This window comes from Microcebus murinus, chromosome 16 (genome assembly GCF_040939455.1).
Source record: "Microcebus murinus isolate Inina chromosome 16, M.murinus_Inina_mat1.0, whole genome shotgun sequence".
NCBI classification, from domain to species: domain Eukaryota; kingdom Metazoa; phylum Chordata; class Mammalia; order Primates; family Cheirogaleidae; genus Microcebus; species Microcebus murinus.
Window position 1 is genome coordinate 27,589,910 of NC_134119.1, and position 15,943 is coordinate 27,605,852.

The following is a 15,943-nucleotide window of genomic DNA, read 5'->3' on the forward strand; positions in this document are numbered from 1 at the left end:
AGATGTACCTGGCTTTGGATTGTAGCTTGATGAGTGACTTGCTGTGTGTCGTTAGGCAAGTTTCTCAGCTTCCGAGCCTTTGTTTCTTCATCTGCAAAATGGGGATGATATGAACTCACTGGCCAGGTCACAACTCTGCCGACTGCCTGGTGCAGCCTCGGTGCCCGCAGTGCGGGCGGCCCTGCCAGCCTTCCCAAACAACCGCGCCTCCCACCCTGCCTGCCAGTCTGCTGCTGCCTGGGAAGGAAGCACGTTCCCTTCCAAACTCGGAGCCCCCCGCCGTGTTCTGGAAGGTATCTGTAGCCGCGAAGAGTGCAGCCTGCAAGCTGCCGCTGGCACAGGCCGAGGGTGCACACGGGGCGGGTGCGCAGCCCCCACCCAGAGTGTGTGCAAAGGCACATCGCGGCGCATATTTTGAGGGGGATTTCATGATATTCATTTTGTGTTGCCGCCAGAGAAAACTAAACTGCAGCTCCTGGCTGTTGGGGAAGGGCTGTGCTTCTGCCAGGGCTGGAGTGCCTGGCGCCAGCCCCGGCGTGCACAGAGCCGACTGCCGTTTGCAGGCGAATGCACACACAAAAACACTCCCGCACACGCGTGCACCCGCCGGCGCGGAGTATCCCCGGCACACGGCCCAGGGCCCGCACGCACCCGCCGCCCTCCTTCCCTTCCACTGTCGGGGGACTCTCCCAGCCCCTGTCTCAGTGTCTGTTTGTCTCTCAATCAGCATGGGTTTGGGTCTGTCTGCCTTGTCCGTTCCCTTCTCTCTCTTCCTCTGACTCTCCTTCTGTCTCTCTGTTTCTACCTGTCTCCGTGTGTCCCCATCTCTGACACTCTGTAGCTGTGTGTTTTTCTGTCTCTGCCCGGCTTTGTTCCACCCCTGTCTCTCTGACATTGCCTCTTCCCTATTTCCCATTCTCCCTGTTTTGCTTTCTCCTCCTCTGCCTCTGTCTGTCTGTCCGTTTCTATCTGTCTGTCTGACTCTCTCTCTCTCTGACTCTCTGTCCTTTTCTAACTCTTTCAGTCTCTGCCCTTCCCTACCTCTGTCTCCTTTTTCCTGTGACAGTCCTGGAAACGCATCAAAAACTGAAGTGGCCGGATTTCAGGTGACAAACAACACTACACGCAGCACCCGCCCCCTCCCCAACCCGCTGCCTCCTTCCTCCACATCCCCGTGGGGGAGAGAAGCCTATTGTGTCTGCCCAGGGAGTTCAAGTTGAAGGGCCTGGGGGTCTGAGCTCTGACTACTCTCAGCTACTTCCCCATTGGCTCCGAGCAGCCTGTGCTCAGCAAGGGCTGGGCGGCAGGGGAGGCTCTAGCCCATAAAAGGGGGCACGAGGCACAGAGCTGCTATTCTGAGGGGCTTGGTGGTGCTCACAGCTGCCTCTTTGGCACCTCCTCCTGAGCCGGAGTCAGGGAGGTCCCTGAGTCGGACCAGCCACCTGCCGCCTCCGACCTGCTTGGCCAGAAGCTGCCCAGGGACACAGCAGAACGCAGGTAACATCCAAAGAGGGCACTGGGATGCTTTCTCTCGCTTCTATTTGTCTATTTCTGGTCCTCTGGACCCAGAGATGGTGGGAGCTCAGGCTGGGGGGTTTAGGTTGGGGTCTGATTATCTGGCGAAGGTAGTTACAGTTACGAGGCTAGTTTAAAAAGCCAGACAGGGAGACCTCCCCCTCCGTACAGTCCTGCTTAAACAGGTGGGCGGCTCTCTCCCAAGAGGACCACTCTTGGGTTTTAGCTCCAGGGTCTCCTGCCTCTTGCAGTCTGCCACACAGCAGTTGCCGTGCCATTTCCAGGGTCCTAGGAGAATGGGACATCCTGGGTGGAAGAAGTGAGAGGTTTAGCTAATCAGGGTGATTTTAAAGGTCAGCGATTCTCACCGGACTTGGAGAACAAGGGCTTGGGGACGTTAATGAGATTCAGGGCTCTGGCATTTACCATGTAACATGTACTTCGATGTACAACCAAGTTCAGCCTTTTCATTCTTTTTGGATCATGTTTAATTGCTGACAGGGTGCTGTTTTGAGCGCCTTGCTTTGATGTAATTTTCCACTGAGTGAAGTTTGGGGTTGTTTTATCGGGAGGGAAAGGGAAAAGAGAATGACAGCAAACCAGAGGACCAGGCTGAGCCCGTGTTTTCTTGCCAGTTTCACTTTGAAAGGACTTGTTGCTCTCTTGTTAATCACAGCCAGCCAGCGGGGTCTAAGTTAGGCGGGGAGGAAGCTCAGACGGGAAAGCCATTTGCTCCCTGGTAAAAATGTCCACATTCAAAGAAAGCATTATTATCGCATCCCAAAGTTTGACTCTAGCAAAAGGCTGGGGAGCTTCAGAAAAAAAAAAAAAAAAAAAAAAAAAGCCTGCTGTCAACTCCACAAGGCTGAATAGTAAATTCTGCGACTGCTTACTTTTTCCTGGGTATCTTTTATCAAGAATCTCTCCAAGCTTTACAAACATTCCTTAATTAAGTCTCCAAGCTTCCCAGGGGAAACGAGCTCTTTCGGTTATTGGATCTGATTTCAGTTCCCCTCCCACAGACTGAAAGTCTTCATTATCATCTTGCTTCCAAGGGTTGGGGAAATAGACAAGGCTTGCCTTTCTCATTTGACAGACATTCAAGTCAAGACCCATCACAAATGTCAGTTCTGCCCCCAGCACCCTCCCTTTGCTATACTTTCCTTCTCTTCCCCTCTCACCTTCTCCCACCAGCCCACCGCACCTTGCCTTTGTTCTATTTTTGCAGGTCATTTATCTCCAGGCTTTGAGATCTGCGTGGGGAGCTGTCACAGCAGCCCGAGCCGGTGAGTTATGCTGCCCGGGGGTGGTTTGCGCTCACTGCCGGGATCTCAAGCCCACTGCTTTGCCCCGGCGGAGCGAGAGGTGTGATCGGTGGCAGGCGAATCCTGCGTCTCCACTGGCAGCTGAGAGGGGGATGTCGCTGTAGTTCCTGAGGGTACGTGGCAGAACCCAGCACGTTTTAAGGGAGTCGGCAAAGGGGCCGGCTCCGGGGCTGTTTGAAAAATTTGCAATCATCTTAAAACACATGGAATAGGGGTAGGGTTTCTTAAGGTAGCTTCTGGGAGCCAGGAATTTTCCATATCTCATCGAAATGCGTGTCTCACAACACCCAAGATAGTGCTGGGTTCGAATCTCAGATCCCACCATGCATCTGCTGTGTGATTTTGGGACAGTGGCTGCCCTCTCTGAATCTGAATTTCCTAACCTGTATAATGAAGATAATAACAGTATTCACCCCCTAAGGTTACTGTGAGATCCCAATGGGATACTATAATACGCCTGGCATTTGGTAGGCATTCAATAAATGCTAGCATGACTGCTCAAGTTTTCACGGTTCCAGACTGGCAGGGTTGGACCTCCCCCTCCATCGATTATAATATCCTTGATCGTCCCACTCCATCATGCTGCATGCCGTGTCCAGGAAATATGATCTGATGTCTAATATTTTCGTTTGTGGGGCTGTCACTGCTCTCCCCTCCCCACCCCAACAAAGGCTTTATTTCTGCATCTGTCTCAGCAGGATCACGAAGTCTCTTCTTGATCGATCCCCCCAGCTCTCCCTCCCACTGCCTCCTCCTTGGGTCATGCTTGCGCAATTGTCATATTTATTAGATCTCTTCCATCATCGTACGAGGGATCAATAGCTGCTGTTTCGATTTTAGTGCGTGTCTGAGAAGTGCGGTTAGCCAACTGATTCTCTCGCCATTTTCGCTCATCTCAGCCCGTAAATGTTGGCTCATCTCATTGGGTCTGACACAGTGATAAAACGATTTTCCTGAGACAGAGCTGGCCACAGTGGCGGGCGGTCGGCATCGGCCACAGACACCCAGGTAAGCCCAGGATCAGACCCTCGAGATGGAGCGAGGTCCCTTAGTGCTTTGAGGCTCAACCCCATCAATCTCAACCCGTCTGCACCCAGGCTGATGCTCCTGCTGGGGGGGCAATGTGCTCGATCCATGAGGCACTGGACGCTCCTCCCCGAGTCCACCCAGTTCTCCCCACCGGCCAGAGTGGCTGGCCACAAGCTGCAGACATAGGCACCAACGGCCATCTGTCAACACACTGGCTTGAAATGCCATGTGCACCCTGTCCTAGTCCTGGACAATTCAATTTGACGTGACAAGGGTTTACTGAGCAGTTATTATGTGGTTGGGTCCCTGCCCACTGGTCGCAGATTCAGAGAGGAGGAGGAGGGGACAGTGTCAGTGATTCACAGGTAGGTCAAACTCCGTCAAAATCTTCTCCACTCCTGCCTCTGTCTCTCCCTTGCGTTGTTCAATTCCCTCCTCTTGCCCCCCCCTCCCCCTCCTCTTCCTCCTCCTCCTCCTCTCTCCCTCTGTTCTCCTTTGTCCTCTCCCTGTCTCTAAGTCTCATCTTTATTTTCTTGTCCCATGTGGTCCTCCACCTCTCTGCTTTTCTTGCCGTCCCATCTCTTTCTCTGGGCGTGCAGGTCCCATCCCTGCCGCTCTCCTGGTCCCGTCTCTCTCTCTTCTCTTCTCTCTTTCTGTGTCTCTTCACCTGTGCAAATCCCTGGTTCACCCTCCTGCCTTTCTCCCCACCCTTTAATTGCATCCAATAACAAAAAGGGTGGGGGGCGCATCCAGATCCTGCTCTTGAAAAACGTTCTCTTAAGACCACAGCGAATGGTCCCACCGTGCCTGTCTCTGCGGGGCCAGCTCACTGTGGAGTCTGTGCAGCAAATGCGAGCCCTCCGCTGGCAGCCTGGGCTGGCGTCTTTGCGGTGCCGAGGGGTGGGTTTGCTCCTGTTCAGAACCTGAGCCGCCCCACTGCCCCGCCCCGAATTGATCATGCACCCCTTGTTAATGACTCTAAGGCCTAATTGTTTCTCCAGTTTCAGGGTCTCCCTTTGGACACCCACAAAGTTGGAGAAGACCCACAAAGATTAACCTTATATTTTTGAATGGGGTAAAATCTCCTGAAATGCTTTCATCTTCAGGAATGTGAGAGTTGGGGGGTCATTTGAAGGACATTTAGTGCATACCTGTACCTCAGGGTGGTTTGTGGTGTAGAGTTAGCAGACTGGCTTTTAAGCCTGGCTATGCTATTTCCTTGCTTCTTGGCCTTGGCTCCATCTTTCTGCCTCTCTGAGCCTCTGTTTTCCCCATCCAGGAAATGGGAGTAATAGTGCCCAGCCTACTGGATTCTCTTGAGGGCAAAAGTGAAATAATTGAGATAAAATGTATAGCAAAGAGCTTGTCTTCCTGTAGCTGTGCCCTAAGTGGGGGATGCTATAGACTTAGAGAATTCCAGCTGAGTCACATGTGCCCTGTGACCATGGGGGACACTGTCACGTGGTCCTCATCTTCCCCACCTGGAGCCTGAGCCTGTAATGATAGCCCCCGCCCCACAGGGTACCTGGGGCCACCTGGAGCACACAGGGCCTGGCGCAGAGTGGTGGCACAGCTCTTGCTGGCTGCCGGGAGGGTCACCGAAACACGCCATCTCCTCAGCGGGAGTCGTGGCTCCGGGGGTGGGGGACTGAGTTCTGGCTCCGTTTCTCGCCTGACTCATAATGTGACCTTAAACAAGTGACTTCATTTCTACCTCTTCCCATTTCCTCTCCTATCAAATAGAGATAATCATATGCGATAAAGTGCTCGGAGAGATAATTGAGATGTTAAATCAAGACATTATTATTCCGTGCTGGCTTTTTTAGTAAAAATGCTTGTGGCTCCTCCGAGCTCTCAGCTGACTACAATATAGAAATGTCACTGAGGAGTTAATAAGAGGGCAAGAAGACCCTTCCCTTCCAAGGACCCCTGGTCCCTGGGTGAAAAGAGGGTCTACTTTGTGCTGTCCCTGGAAACCGGGGGGAGGCAACCTGCAGCCTTAAGGCCACATGTGGCCCTCTAGGCCCTTAAGTGCAGCCTTTCGACTGAATCCAAATTTTGCAGACCAAATCCTTTTATTAAAAGGGGTGCAGCAGAGAAAGACGAAGCTTTTTTTTTGTCTCCTTTGGTGCTTAAAAAAAAGCAATCTTGAAATCAGAAGGCCGCAGGTTCCTGATATCGTTTTAGGTCATCCTTATGGGACACAGCAGGGAGGTGACAAACCCCATTCAGAGATGAGAAGACTGAGGCTTGCGAAAGAGGTGGCACGGGGTCCAGTCTGACCCCAGAGCCCATGTCCTTCCCTCCCAGGGAAAAGGGAAATCCGGAGGTGGGTTTTCCTAGCCCTCTCCGCCCTTGCCCAGCGACCAGCAGAGGCCACTAGAAAGAGCCCCAGACCCAGGGGCCAAGCTGCCTCAACCCCTGCTAAGCCACCCGACCTCCTGGAGAGAGAGACACACACCAGCAAGTGTAGGCGATGCTTGTTATTTGATAATATGTTCACGTACTTGGGGATTCAAGAAAATCGGCTTAAAAGCTATTTTGAAGGCAGGAGTCAGAAAATGTTTTTTGTAAGGACCAGATGGTAAATATTTTTGGCTTTCTGGGCCATAGAGTCCCTGTTTCAACAATTAACTATGCTTTTGTAGCGTGAAACCAGCTGTGGACATAGATGTAAACAAGTGGGCATACGGTGGTATTAGGATTCTCCAGAGAAACGGAACCAACGGGTTGTGTCTACACACAGAAAGAGATTTGCTGCAAGGAACTGGCTCCGTGATCACGGAGGCTGGTGGGTGTAGACGTCCTTCCCTGTTAGGGGAGACCCGCGCCTCCTCCCCGCCAGTCCTCCTTTCCCCGGCGGGGCCGTTACAAAGTGCCCCCAGGTAGTGGCTGGGGGAATGTCCCCATGCTGCCAAGTGGGGAGGGTTGTCCCTTCTAAGACGCCTGGACCACCAAGGCCATGCAAGAGGCCATGCAAGCCCTCCACTGGGGTCCTCTGTCGATGTCACCCCTTCCATGGGCTGGCTTCCATTTCTCACCCCAATGCACAGCCATGTTCCTTTTCTCCTCGCCCATCCTGAATCAGAGGTGACACTCCGGCAGGACTATCTCTGATGCACGACCTCCAAGTACTGTTCCTCAGCAAATCCGCATTGGAAAGGTGAGAACGTTCCCCTCAGGCCCCATCTGACATTGCTCAACAATTTGTTTATCTTATGAAAGAAAGGAAATAGGATCGCTTGGGAAAATCTCAGGGCCAATATGCCTCTATTAGAGTCCCCTTTCAACCCCAAGGGATCTGGTCGGAAGCCTAACTCTCCCATTTATAAGCCAAGTGAACTTGGACAAGCAACCTTCCCTTTTTTAGCCTTGGTCTTGCCCTCTGTACATTGGGTATAAAAACACCCACCCCTGGGGTTGCTGTGAGGATTAGAGCTGGTATGTGCAAAGTGGCATTGCACACCTGGCACCTAGTGTGCTCCTGAGAATTGGTGACTGTTACTGGATTGATACAGTCACAAATGAGGGGCACTCAGCCCAGCCTGGCACCCAGCAGCCTTGCATACACGGCCGTTAGATCATGCCACAGCCTGTTGTGTTTTCCTCGTGTGCCATCCCTTTAATACCTGTCCCATTTGTCCCCTTCCTCTCCTGTCTCCTAAGCCCAGGTGAGACTAGATGGGCGCCTTCATACTCCGCTATTCACAGCACCTCTGTGCCAGGTGCACGCCGGGTGCTCCGTACGTGGTCTCTTATCTAATTCCTACACCAACCCTCTGAAGCCTTGTCATTAGCCCCATTTTATAGCTGTTAGGGGAGAAAACTGAGGCACAGCAAAGTTAAGTCATTTTCCCAGAGTGGTGGTGAGTGGTGGGCTGGGCTCTGAGCCCACGTTACTAACCATTTGGTGACACTGCTTCCAGGTCAGGAAGGAACGTGAGGTCTCACCTCTCCTTTCTCGCCAGCCGCACCCCTCCCACCCCACGCTGCCTCTCCAGGTGGTTAGAGTGGACAATCGAAAGGTTGCAGACTCCAGTGTCTATCAGGTGCTCAGCAGTGACAGACATGAGGGAAGGCCCTGGGTGGGGACAATGGTGACAGGGCAGCCTTTGTTCCTCTGCATGACGACTGCCTGAGTGGAATGCCAGCCTGTTGTCTTTAGTGCTTTAGGTTCTTCAAGACAAATGAGATTTTTTTTAAATATAAAAATCTCCCAGTTTTTAAGTGTTCCTTGTTTATTCACTCAACAAACTTCTGTGGAGCTCCTGCTCTCATTCTAGCCCCATATGAGGCAGTGGGACACCATTTGTTCATTCATTCACTTGTTCATTCATTCATCAATCTCTCTGACTTCCTTAGTCTTCGTGTCACATTTAGGACAAATGCAAACTCTCCCTTGGCCTGTGGGGACCAGCGTTATCTAGCCTCTGCCCCGCTCTCTGCTTTCCGACCCCAGACTACTCCCTTATTCATCTTCATCCTTATGCTGGCCTCCCTGTCATCCTTGTCACAACACACACACTCGCATTTGAGGGACTTTGTGCTTACAGAGCACCCTTCCAGGGGACTCAGAAAAGTGAGAGGCAATTATGTGATAGAGATAGCACAGGTGGCCGTGGGAGCTCAAAGGAGGGACCTAATCCAGACAGACTTCCTGGAGGAGGTAACTGAGGCTGAACTTTGAAGACAGAGTAAGAGTTGGCCAGGTCAAAGGGCGCTGGGCATGGATGGGTGGCATTCCAGGCAGAGGGAACCCTGTGTGCAAAGGCTTCAGAGATGGGGGCATAGGGCATTGTTTTGGAATTGCTGGTGGCTTGGTCAAGCCCAGGTCAGGCAGAACGCACCCTCTGTCTGAGTGCTGTGTGCTTGCTGGGATGCCTTGGACAGATTATGTCACCTCTCTGTGCCTCCTTCCCTCATCTGTAGAATGGGGACAATATTATTCTCAGCCTTATAGGGTTGTCGTGGGAACCCCCTTAGATTAAGTCACATACAGGACTGAGCACAGGGCCTGGCACACAGAGGGCACCTAGCAAATGTCAGCTGTCCGTATTAGGAACGCCCTTGCATGCCAGGCGAAGGGGACAGGTTTCCTGTGGAAGGCAACGGAGAGTCCCGCAGCTGGACACAGGGCGGAGGTGCAGTCAGATTTGCATTTCAGACGCGTCCTCCCGCTGCAGTGTGGGGGGTGTCCAGGAAGGCAAGATTGGGGGCCACTCCAGAAGCAGGCAGAGGTTGACACAGACACCTAGAAGGAGAAGCTGGAGGCTGGGGGTGGGGGAACCGAAGGGGCCTGGGCCGTACGCAGTGGCTAAGAAGGCGGGATCTGGAGCCAGACTGCCTGGTACAAATCCCAGCGTTGTCACTTACGAGTTCTTGACTCTTGGCAGATGACTTAACTATGTTTCTTTGTCCATAAGGTGGGTCTGATGACAGTACTTACGCCCTGGAGTTGCGTGAGTATGAAGGAGTTAGTCCATAAGGATGGCTCATGGGTACTTAACCACCAGCAGATCAACTGGTGTCATCATGAAATAGAAGGGTAGTGGATGAAAGGAGAGGATGCCTGCACTATTTTTGCCTGGGACAAAGAGATCGAGCACTGGGCTCCCTACCTTAGCAGCCAAGCTGTGTGGGAAGCCTTTAGCCAGGAGTCAGAGGGTGGTGTAGGCGACCCCCCTCCAGTGGGTTAATTCGCTGTTAATCTTATAACAGGCCAGCCCAACCGCTGCTGATATCAGAGGAAACATGAGCTGTGTGCTTTGCACAGCTCGCTGGCTGGGAACCTTAATCCACTCAGCAGCTGAGGAAGCAGGAGAGAAAGGCGACAGCAGGAGAGAGACACAGGGCGGACACAAGGCCACTTCCTCGACTTTGCCATTCTGCGCCGTCCGTTCAAGGGAGCAGACCCCGCCCAGCCTCAAGACAGGCACAAGGGCCTGAGCTCTCACTTTTAATGGCTGTGTGACCTCGGGAGGTTTACTATGCCTCTCTGAGCGCCAGTTTTCTTATCTGTAGAGAGAGCTAATGAAACTCCTACAGCGTGCAGGTGGATTGAGTACAGTGCACAAGCCAAGAGCCCTGTGCATAAAGCCCCTTGGTTCTCATAGAGGGTTCGGCTGTTAGTGAATCAAAGTTACTCTGGACATTGTAGTCATTAAGTGTAGGGGGTCAAAGAGAACAGGTCTCACGCCCCAGCTTTACTATTTGAGGCTAAACATGGCCTTTCATTGAGTCAGAAGTGCCCAGCTCACTAATATGGAATAAAGGAGGTGATGGATTAGGGACTTGGGCATGAGGGGCTCAATCCATGGTGACCAGGGTCATTATTAAGCTTGCTCCAGTGGGGAGCCTACCACCTGCTTTGAAGGGGGGAGACCCCACTCTGGGGGCTCTGGCACCAATGGGGTGGAATCATTTAAACCTCAACACCTGAGCAGACAGAGCAGTGTGCAGGAAGGAGGGCCGCCACCTCCGGGAATAGATTGGTGGCATCAGGTTGCAAAGACCAGGCTGGGCCTAGCATGGAGCCCCCAGCCCAGCCAGGGGCTCTGCGCTTCCAGCTGGGAGAACTATGCTGCGGCCGCTGCCTCCCCCTATTTGACTTTGAGCATTGATGTTTGATTTATGAAGAGTTGACTATGAAAGGGATAACTTTTAACAGACTATTTTTGAAGCATTAATTCATCTGCCAAGGATTTATTGAGGACCTGCCAAGAGCTAGCCAGGGTGTTAGGTGCTAGGATTCAGCCAGGGAATAAGACAGGAAGGGTCTGGTGCCCCTGAGGAGGGCCTTTAGTGGGGAGATGATAACCCACAACAACAAACATCAAATACATAGGAGAGCCTGCGCTGGAGAGTGTGCAGATGAAAGAACAGAGGGTGATCTGAAAGGGAGACCGAGGAAGCCACATCAAGCACAGGGGTCAGCAAATGCCTCTCTGCCAATGTCACATTTAATTCATTTACCAATAAGGAGTGAGTAACGTGAAAGTCTGGGGTCAACGTACTGCAGGTGGAAGAACAGAACGTGCAAAGGCCCTGAGGTAGGGGCAAGCATGGTATATTTGAGGAACAGAGAAAGTACTACACAGAAAAAGACAAGACACAGCTCTTGCCTTCATGGAACCAAAGTCTGAAGACTCACACAGCCAATTACGAAGTAGTGGACAGGGAGACTAGAAAGGAGAAGCTTCTCATCCAGCCCAGGAGATCAGGGGAAGCTGCCTGGAGGAGCTGATATCTAATCTAGGACTTACGTGACAGGTAACAGAAGAGGAGGGGAAGAGGTTCTCCAGGCAGAGGGAACAGCATGTGCAAAGGCCCAGAGGCAGGACAGAGCCTGAGATGTTCATTAAGGGAATTGCAAGTAGCTGGCTGTGGTTGGAGCCCAGAGCTGAAGGGCTGGAGTGTCGAGATAGAGCTGAGAGTGTCCTGACATTTAGGCAGAAGGACCAGGCCTGACCCTGTCTGAAGGGTCTGATGACAGAATTGCTATTGCCAAGAAGGGCATTTTAGGGTGGAGGGAGCAGAGGAGGGACTGGAGGCAGGGACACCAGCAGGAAGCAGGGGATGAAGGTGGAGCTGTGGCCAGGGAAAGGTAAACTCCAGACACCTTACAAAGGACTGGCCTGGGGACAGCCTGCGGGGCAGGGACCAGAGAACCTCAGAGAACCCAGAAAAGCATAACCAAGTATCCTCTGGCCTGGTGGGTGGTCGAAGTGGGTTTCGAAGTCTGAGATCCAGGTGAAGTCCTGGCTTGTGCACTTCCTAGCTGTGTACCGTCGCTTGCCCTCTCTGAGCCGTAACTTCCCCATCTGTCCAATGAAAACAGCACAGCTCGCCTTGAAGAGTTGTTGAGCAGCAGATTGAGTGTGAACATGTAGGAAGCTCCTCACACCCGGCAGGTGCAGGCACGCAGCGCTGGTTAGTTGCCTTCTTTCACCCTTGGCCTTGGGCACCCACTTCACCTCTCTGAGCCTCTGTTTTCTCGACGGTACAATGGGAATGAAAATGATTATGTGGCAGCGCTGCCGGTGGAGTTAAAGAGGTGACTTTGTGGGCTCAGGACACACCCCATAGAGGCTGATCACAGATTTCGTTACCGTCTCTTTCTCCTTCCCCGCAGGAAGAGCTGAGACGGGATGGCCTGGTGGGCGCTGGTGCTGGCTGCTTGCCTCCTCGTGCTGCCCTGCGCCGCGGCGGACTGCCTGGCCCCGTGCTCCCTGTGTGCTGTGAAGACCCAGGACGGGCCCAAGCCCATCAACCCCCTGGTAGGTTTCGGGCAAGGGTCCTTGAGGCCCAGGTCTGGGGCCCGAGCAAGGAAGGGACCGTCTGTGTGTGGAGCCCAGAGAGGGCGGTCGCAGGCCTGGGCAGCTGTGCACCTGTCCCGCAGGCTTGTCCCTCCTGTCAGGGATTGTCCTGCGCTGTGGGAGGCCTGGGCACCGGGGGCTGCTGTTTTCCAGCTCCCGTCCCCACCCCAGACCTCACCACCAGGGTTCACTCAGGCCAGGTCGGAGACTCAGGGTTCCAGGGGGCATGACGCCTGGCAACAGGGAGTGTCATTCATGAGGTGACGCTGACCTCAGCAGTCCACAGCTGTGGATGAACTTTCAGGGCCTCTCACCAGTGGGCTGATGGGCACCTCCAAATCCGGTCACTCCCATGGGAAGAGCTGTCCCCACCAACCCTAAAGCCCAGGATATGGTGACAGGATCAGAGCATGACCCCGCTCCTGGGTCTTAGCTTCTCTTGGCCTCGCCTTGCACGCTTGGCTTTGAGTCAGGTTCCCACACGTCCTGTCCTGTGACAGCAGAAAGTCTGGACAAGGGTGTGGCGCGCAGAACACAGGCCTCGGTTCTGCCCTTTTCTAGCTCCATGACTCTGGAACCTTCTCTCTGAGCCTCAGTTTCCTCATCTGCAAGGTGGGGGTGACTCGATGAGATAATGACAGAAAGTACCGAATAGACGATTCTAGGCCCCATTCGTTGAGAAGCACGCAGTGTGCCAGGTGCAGCCCGCGCATGATCTCGGACAGCACTGTGCTTCAGCACGGGGACCATGGCATTAGACTCCTGGATTCAAGTTCCAGGATTGTCCTCTGGTGTCACCATCATGATGATCGAATGCTCCCAAAAGCCCTATGAAGTGGGGACCATTGTCCTCCCCCACCCCCAAGCTTGAGGAACCCCATATGTCCCCTCACCCATGTTCTTTCTGTCATCCTGCATCCTCTGTCCCCTCTACGAAGCGTTAGCAGCATCCCTCACACCTGGGCAACGTTGGGAGCACTGACAACTCCCTCTGGGAGTGAGAGTGGAAGGGAAGGACGATCACACAGAGCAGGATGGGAAGATCTTACTTCCAGTTTTGGCATTGCCACCTGTAGCTGCGTGTCCTTGGGACAGCTCTCCAGGTCTACTTTCTCACCTTTCAGACCAGGCACAAAGTCCCCTCCCTTAATGCGCCACTAGGGGCATGAACATGGGTGGCCCAGTGCTAGGCAGTGGCAGCTCAGTGTGATTTTTCTCAGCTCCTGGAGAGGGGACCCTGGGCAGGGCAGGGTATGTGTTTTGATGATTCGATGGGGGTGACATTGCCACTGTGGTCTTTTTGGGTCTTTTGCAGATTTGCTCCTTGGAATGCCAGGCCACCCTGCTGCCCTCTGAGGAGTGGGAGAGATGCCAGGGACTTCTGTCTTTGTTCACTCCCTCCACCCTTGGGCTCAATGGCGAGGAAAACCTGGGGAGCAAGGCGGCTTTGGAAGGGCCCTATGGTGAGCTGGCCAAGCTCTCTGGCCCCTTCCTGAAGGAGCTTGAGAAAGGCCAGTTCCTCCCCAGGACCCCGACAAAGGAGAATGCTCTGAGCAAGAGCCTGGAGGAGAAGCTCAGGGGCCTCTCTGGCGGCTTTGGGGGGGGAGCAGGATCTGAGCTGGTGGGGGATGCCCCGCTGAGTGATGGCGCCGTGGAGGCTGGCGCACTCAGTTTTGACGAGGAGGACCCCAAGGAGCAGGTCAAACGTTACGGGGGCTTTTTGCGCAAATATCCCAAGAGGAGCTCAGAGGTGGCTGGGGAGGGGGATGGGGATGGGGATAGGGCGGGCCACGAGGACCTGTACAAACGCTACGGGGGCTTCTTACGGCGCATCCGTCCCAAGCTCAAGTGGGACAACCAGAAGCGCTATGGTGGCTTTCTCCGGCGCCAGTTCAAAGTGGCGACTCGGTCTCAGGAAGACCCCAATGCTTACTCTGAAGAGCTTTTTGATGCATAAATACCTCCCCATCATGGAGTTGAGTCAGGGGCTTCTCCTGATCCCCTTCCACATTGGAGCGCACTCATCCACCCTCCTGTGTGTGCCCCGTCCCCACACTCAGTTCAGCATTGCCTGCACAGTATCCAAGCCCCGCCTACCTCTCTCTGCCTGGGAGTGCAGCATTTGCCTGGGGTCAGCAACAGGAAGGGTGGAGGTCCTCTCCAATAGGCTCAGTGCTCAGCTCAGACCCCTAGACTCTAAAACTACCACCAGCAGCTTGTGATAACATCCCTCTACCCGGATCATGTGACCTCCCCCCATTCTTTGAGTTTAGAGTGACTTGTTTTTTATGCCTGTAGATTTATGATCTCCAAACTTAACTGATCACATGCCCTATCAGAAGAAAAATTAGCATTTCTCCATGCATATACAACATATGAAGAGTAGAAATTTAAAACAAGATAGATAAACATAAATGGAAATTCTAACATTTTATTCCCAACCCTCAAGGATCTCCTGTGCACTCTACTTTGGAGACCTCCCTTTAGGTAAAAAGCTTAAAAACCACCTTTTATTAGAACAAAAATTCTTATACCAGAGAGTTCAGTCTTCTAGGGGGTTAAATGTTCAACTGGCGTACTTTGAGTTCTCATCACGCACCTTAAAGAACCAAGTTTCTGATCTCCTGGTCATATTGGTACCATGGACAGCGCCCAACTCTTCACAGAGGAAGAAGGGAGTGAAATTTCTTTAGGAAATGGCTGAGAGCCTGTTCTCCTTCTGTATGCTTAAATGATCAGGGATGGAGTGAGGCAAACCAATTTGTTCTGTGCAACAAACTCAAAATGTGGACCAGTTCCCTCAGCCCTCATTAAGCTAATTAAATGGATTGGTATCACACTTCTACCCCACGATGAACTGAAGCAGTGTCAAGTGGATGAAGTTAAGCGCAACCATGTTCTTGAGCAGCTGAATTGGCTGCCAAGAGTCCAAGCCATCTGGCCTGACATATGCATTGGGCATTGGGTAAGGGAATCCAAAAGCAACAGCTAGAAAGAGAAAAAGGCCCTGTTCGACCCCATGATGATTCTTTCCTCTTAATGTCTCAAAATAAAACCAGAAAGAGGAATGAAATGATTAAGTGCTTGAGGCCAAATGAGTTCCCTTGATTCAAATAACCCAGAAGCAGAAGCAGAGACCTCCTGATGCCTTAGTTTCTATCAAAGTACTCTCTCTTTCCATCTCTCTCTTGCTCATTCATCCCCAGACACCATGTTTTAGTTTGTGGGTCTAGGAGATGAGGCTGGATAGACTAGAGTTTGGATAATTTGTATCAGATGCTACTGAGCGCACCTCTTCCTGTGCGGTCCCCAGGTCTCTCATGATGCTCTGAAATGTATAGATTGTTATAAAGTTATTTTGTGTGCTTCTAAAAAAAATCCCATTTATGCAATTCACTTGGAATTTGCTTAGTCCTTAATAGGCCTGTGTAATTTCCTGCTCCTCCAGTACAATAAATAAAAGAAAGATGCTGATGACTTGGTGTGTGTGTGAGTGTGCACGCGTGCCTCAGTCCCCAGAGAGCAAAAGACCATTTGCAGAAGAGGGGAATGAACAAAAATACACACACGTATATTAATACATCACATACATACACACACACACACATACATGTACATATATTCAGGTTAGAAAACCAAGTGTGGGATAACAGAGTAAAAACTTTAGAGTGCTGCCACCTAAAATTTGAAAACTGGGTGTGTGTGACCTTGGATAAGCCATTTGACCTCTCTGAGCCTTAGTTCCTTCTTCCATAAAAT

At 52.4% G+C, this 15,943-nt stretch overlaps 1 protein-coding gene across 1 annotated transcript; it reads left to right on the plus strand.

Annotated features, from left to right (window-relative positions):
- Positions 1-1,196: 1,196 nt before the first annotated feature.
- PDYN (prodynorphin) lies at positions 1,197-15,653 on the plus strand. The gene is made up of 4 exons (XM_012755292.2): positions 1,197-1,497; positions 2,744-2,801; positions 12,001-12,145; positions 13,500-15,653. Exons 3-4 carry the CDS (start codon positions 12,017-12,019, stop codon positions 14,139-14,141), a joined length of 771 nt encoding a protein of 256 aa, XP_012610746.2. The 5' UTR covers positions 1,197-1,497; positions 2,744-2,801; positions 12,001-12,016; the 3' UTR covers positions 14,142-15,653.
- Positions 15,654-15,943: the final 290 nt, after the last annotated feature.

Coding starts and splice junctions, on each gene's coding strand:
- PDYN (XM_012755292.2), top strand. CDS start 12,017: ATGGCCTGGTGGGCGCTGGTGCTGGCTGCTTGCCTCCTCGTGCTGCCC. Junction 12,146..13,499: donor CCAAGCCCATCAACCCCCTG/GTAGGTTTCGGG, acceptor GGTCTTTTGCAG/ATTTGCTCCTTGGAATGCCA.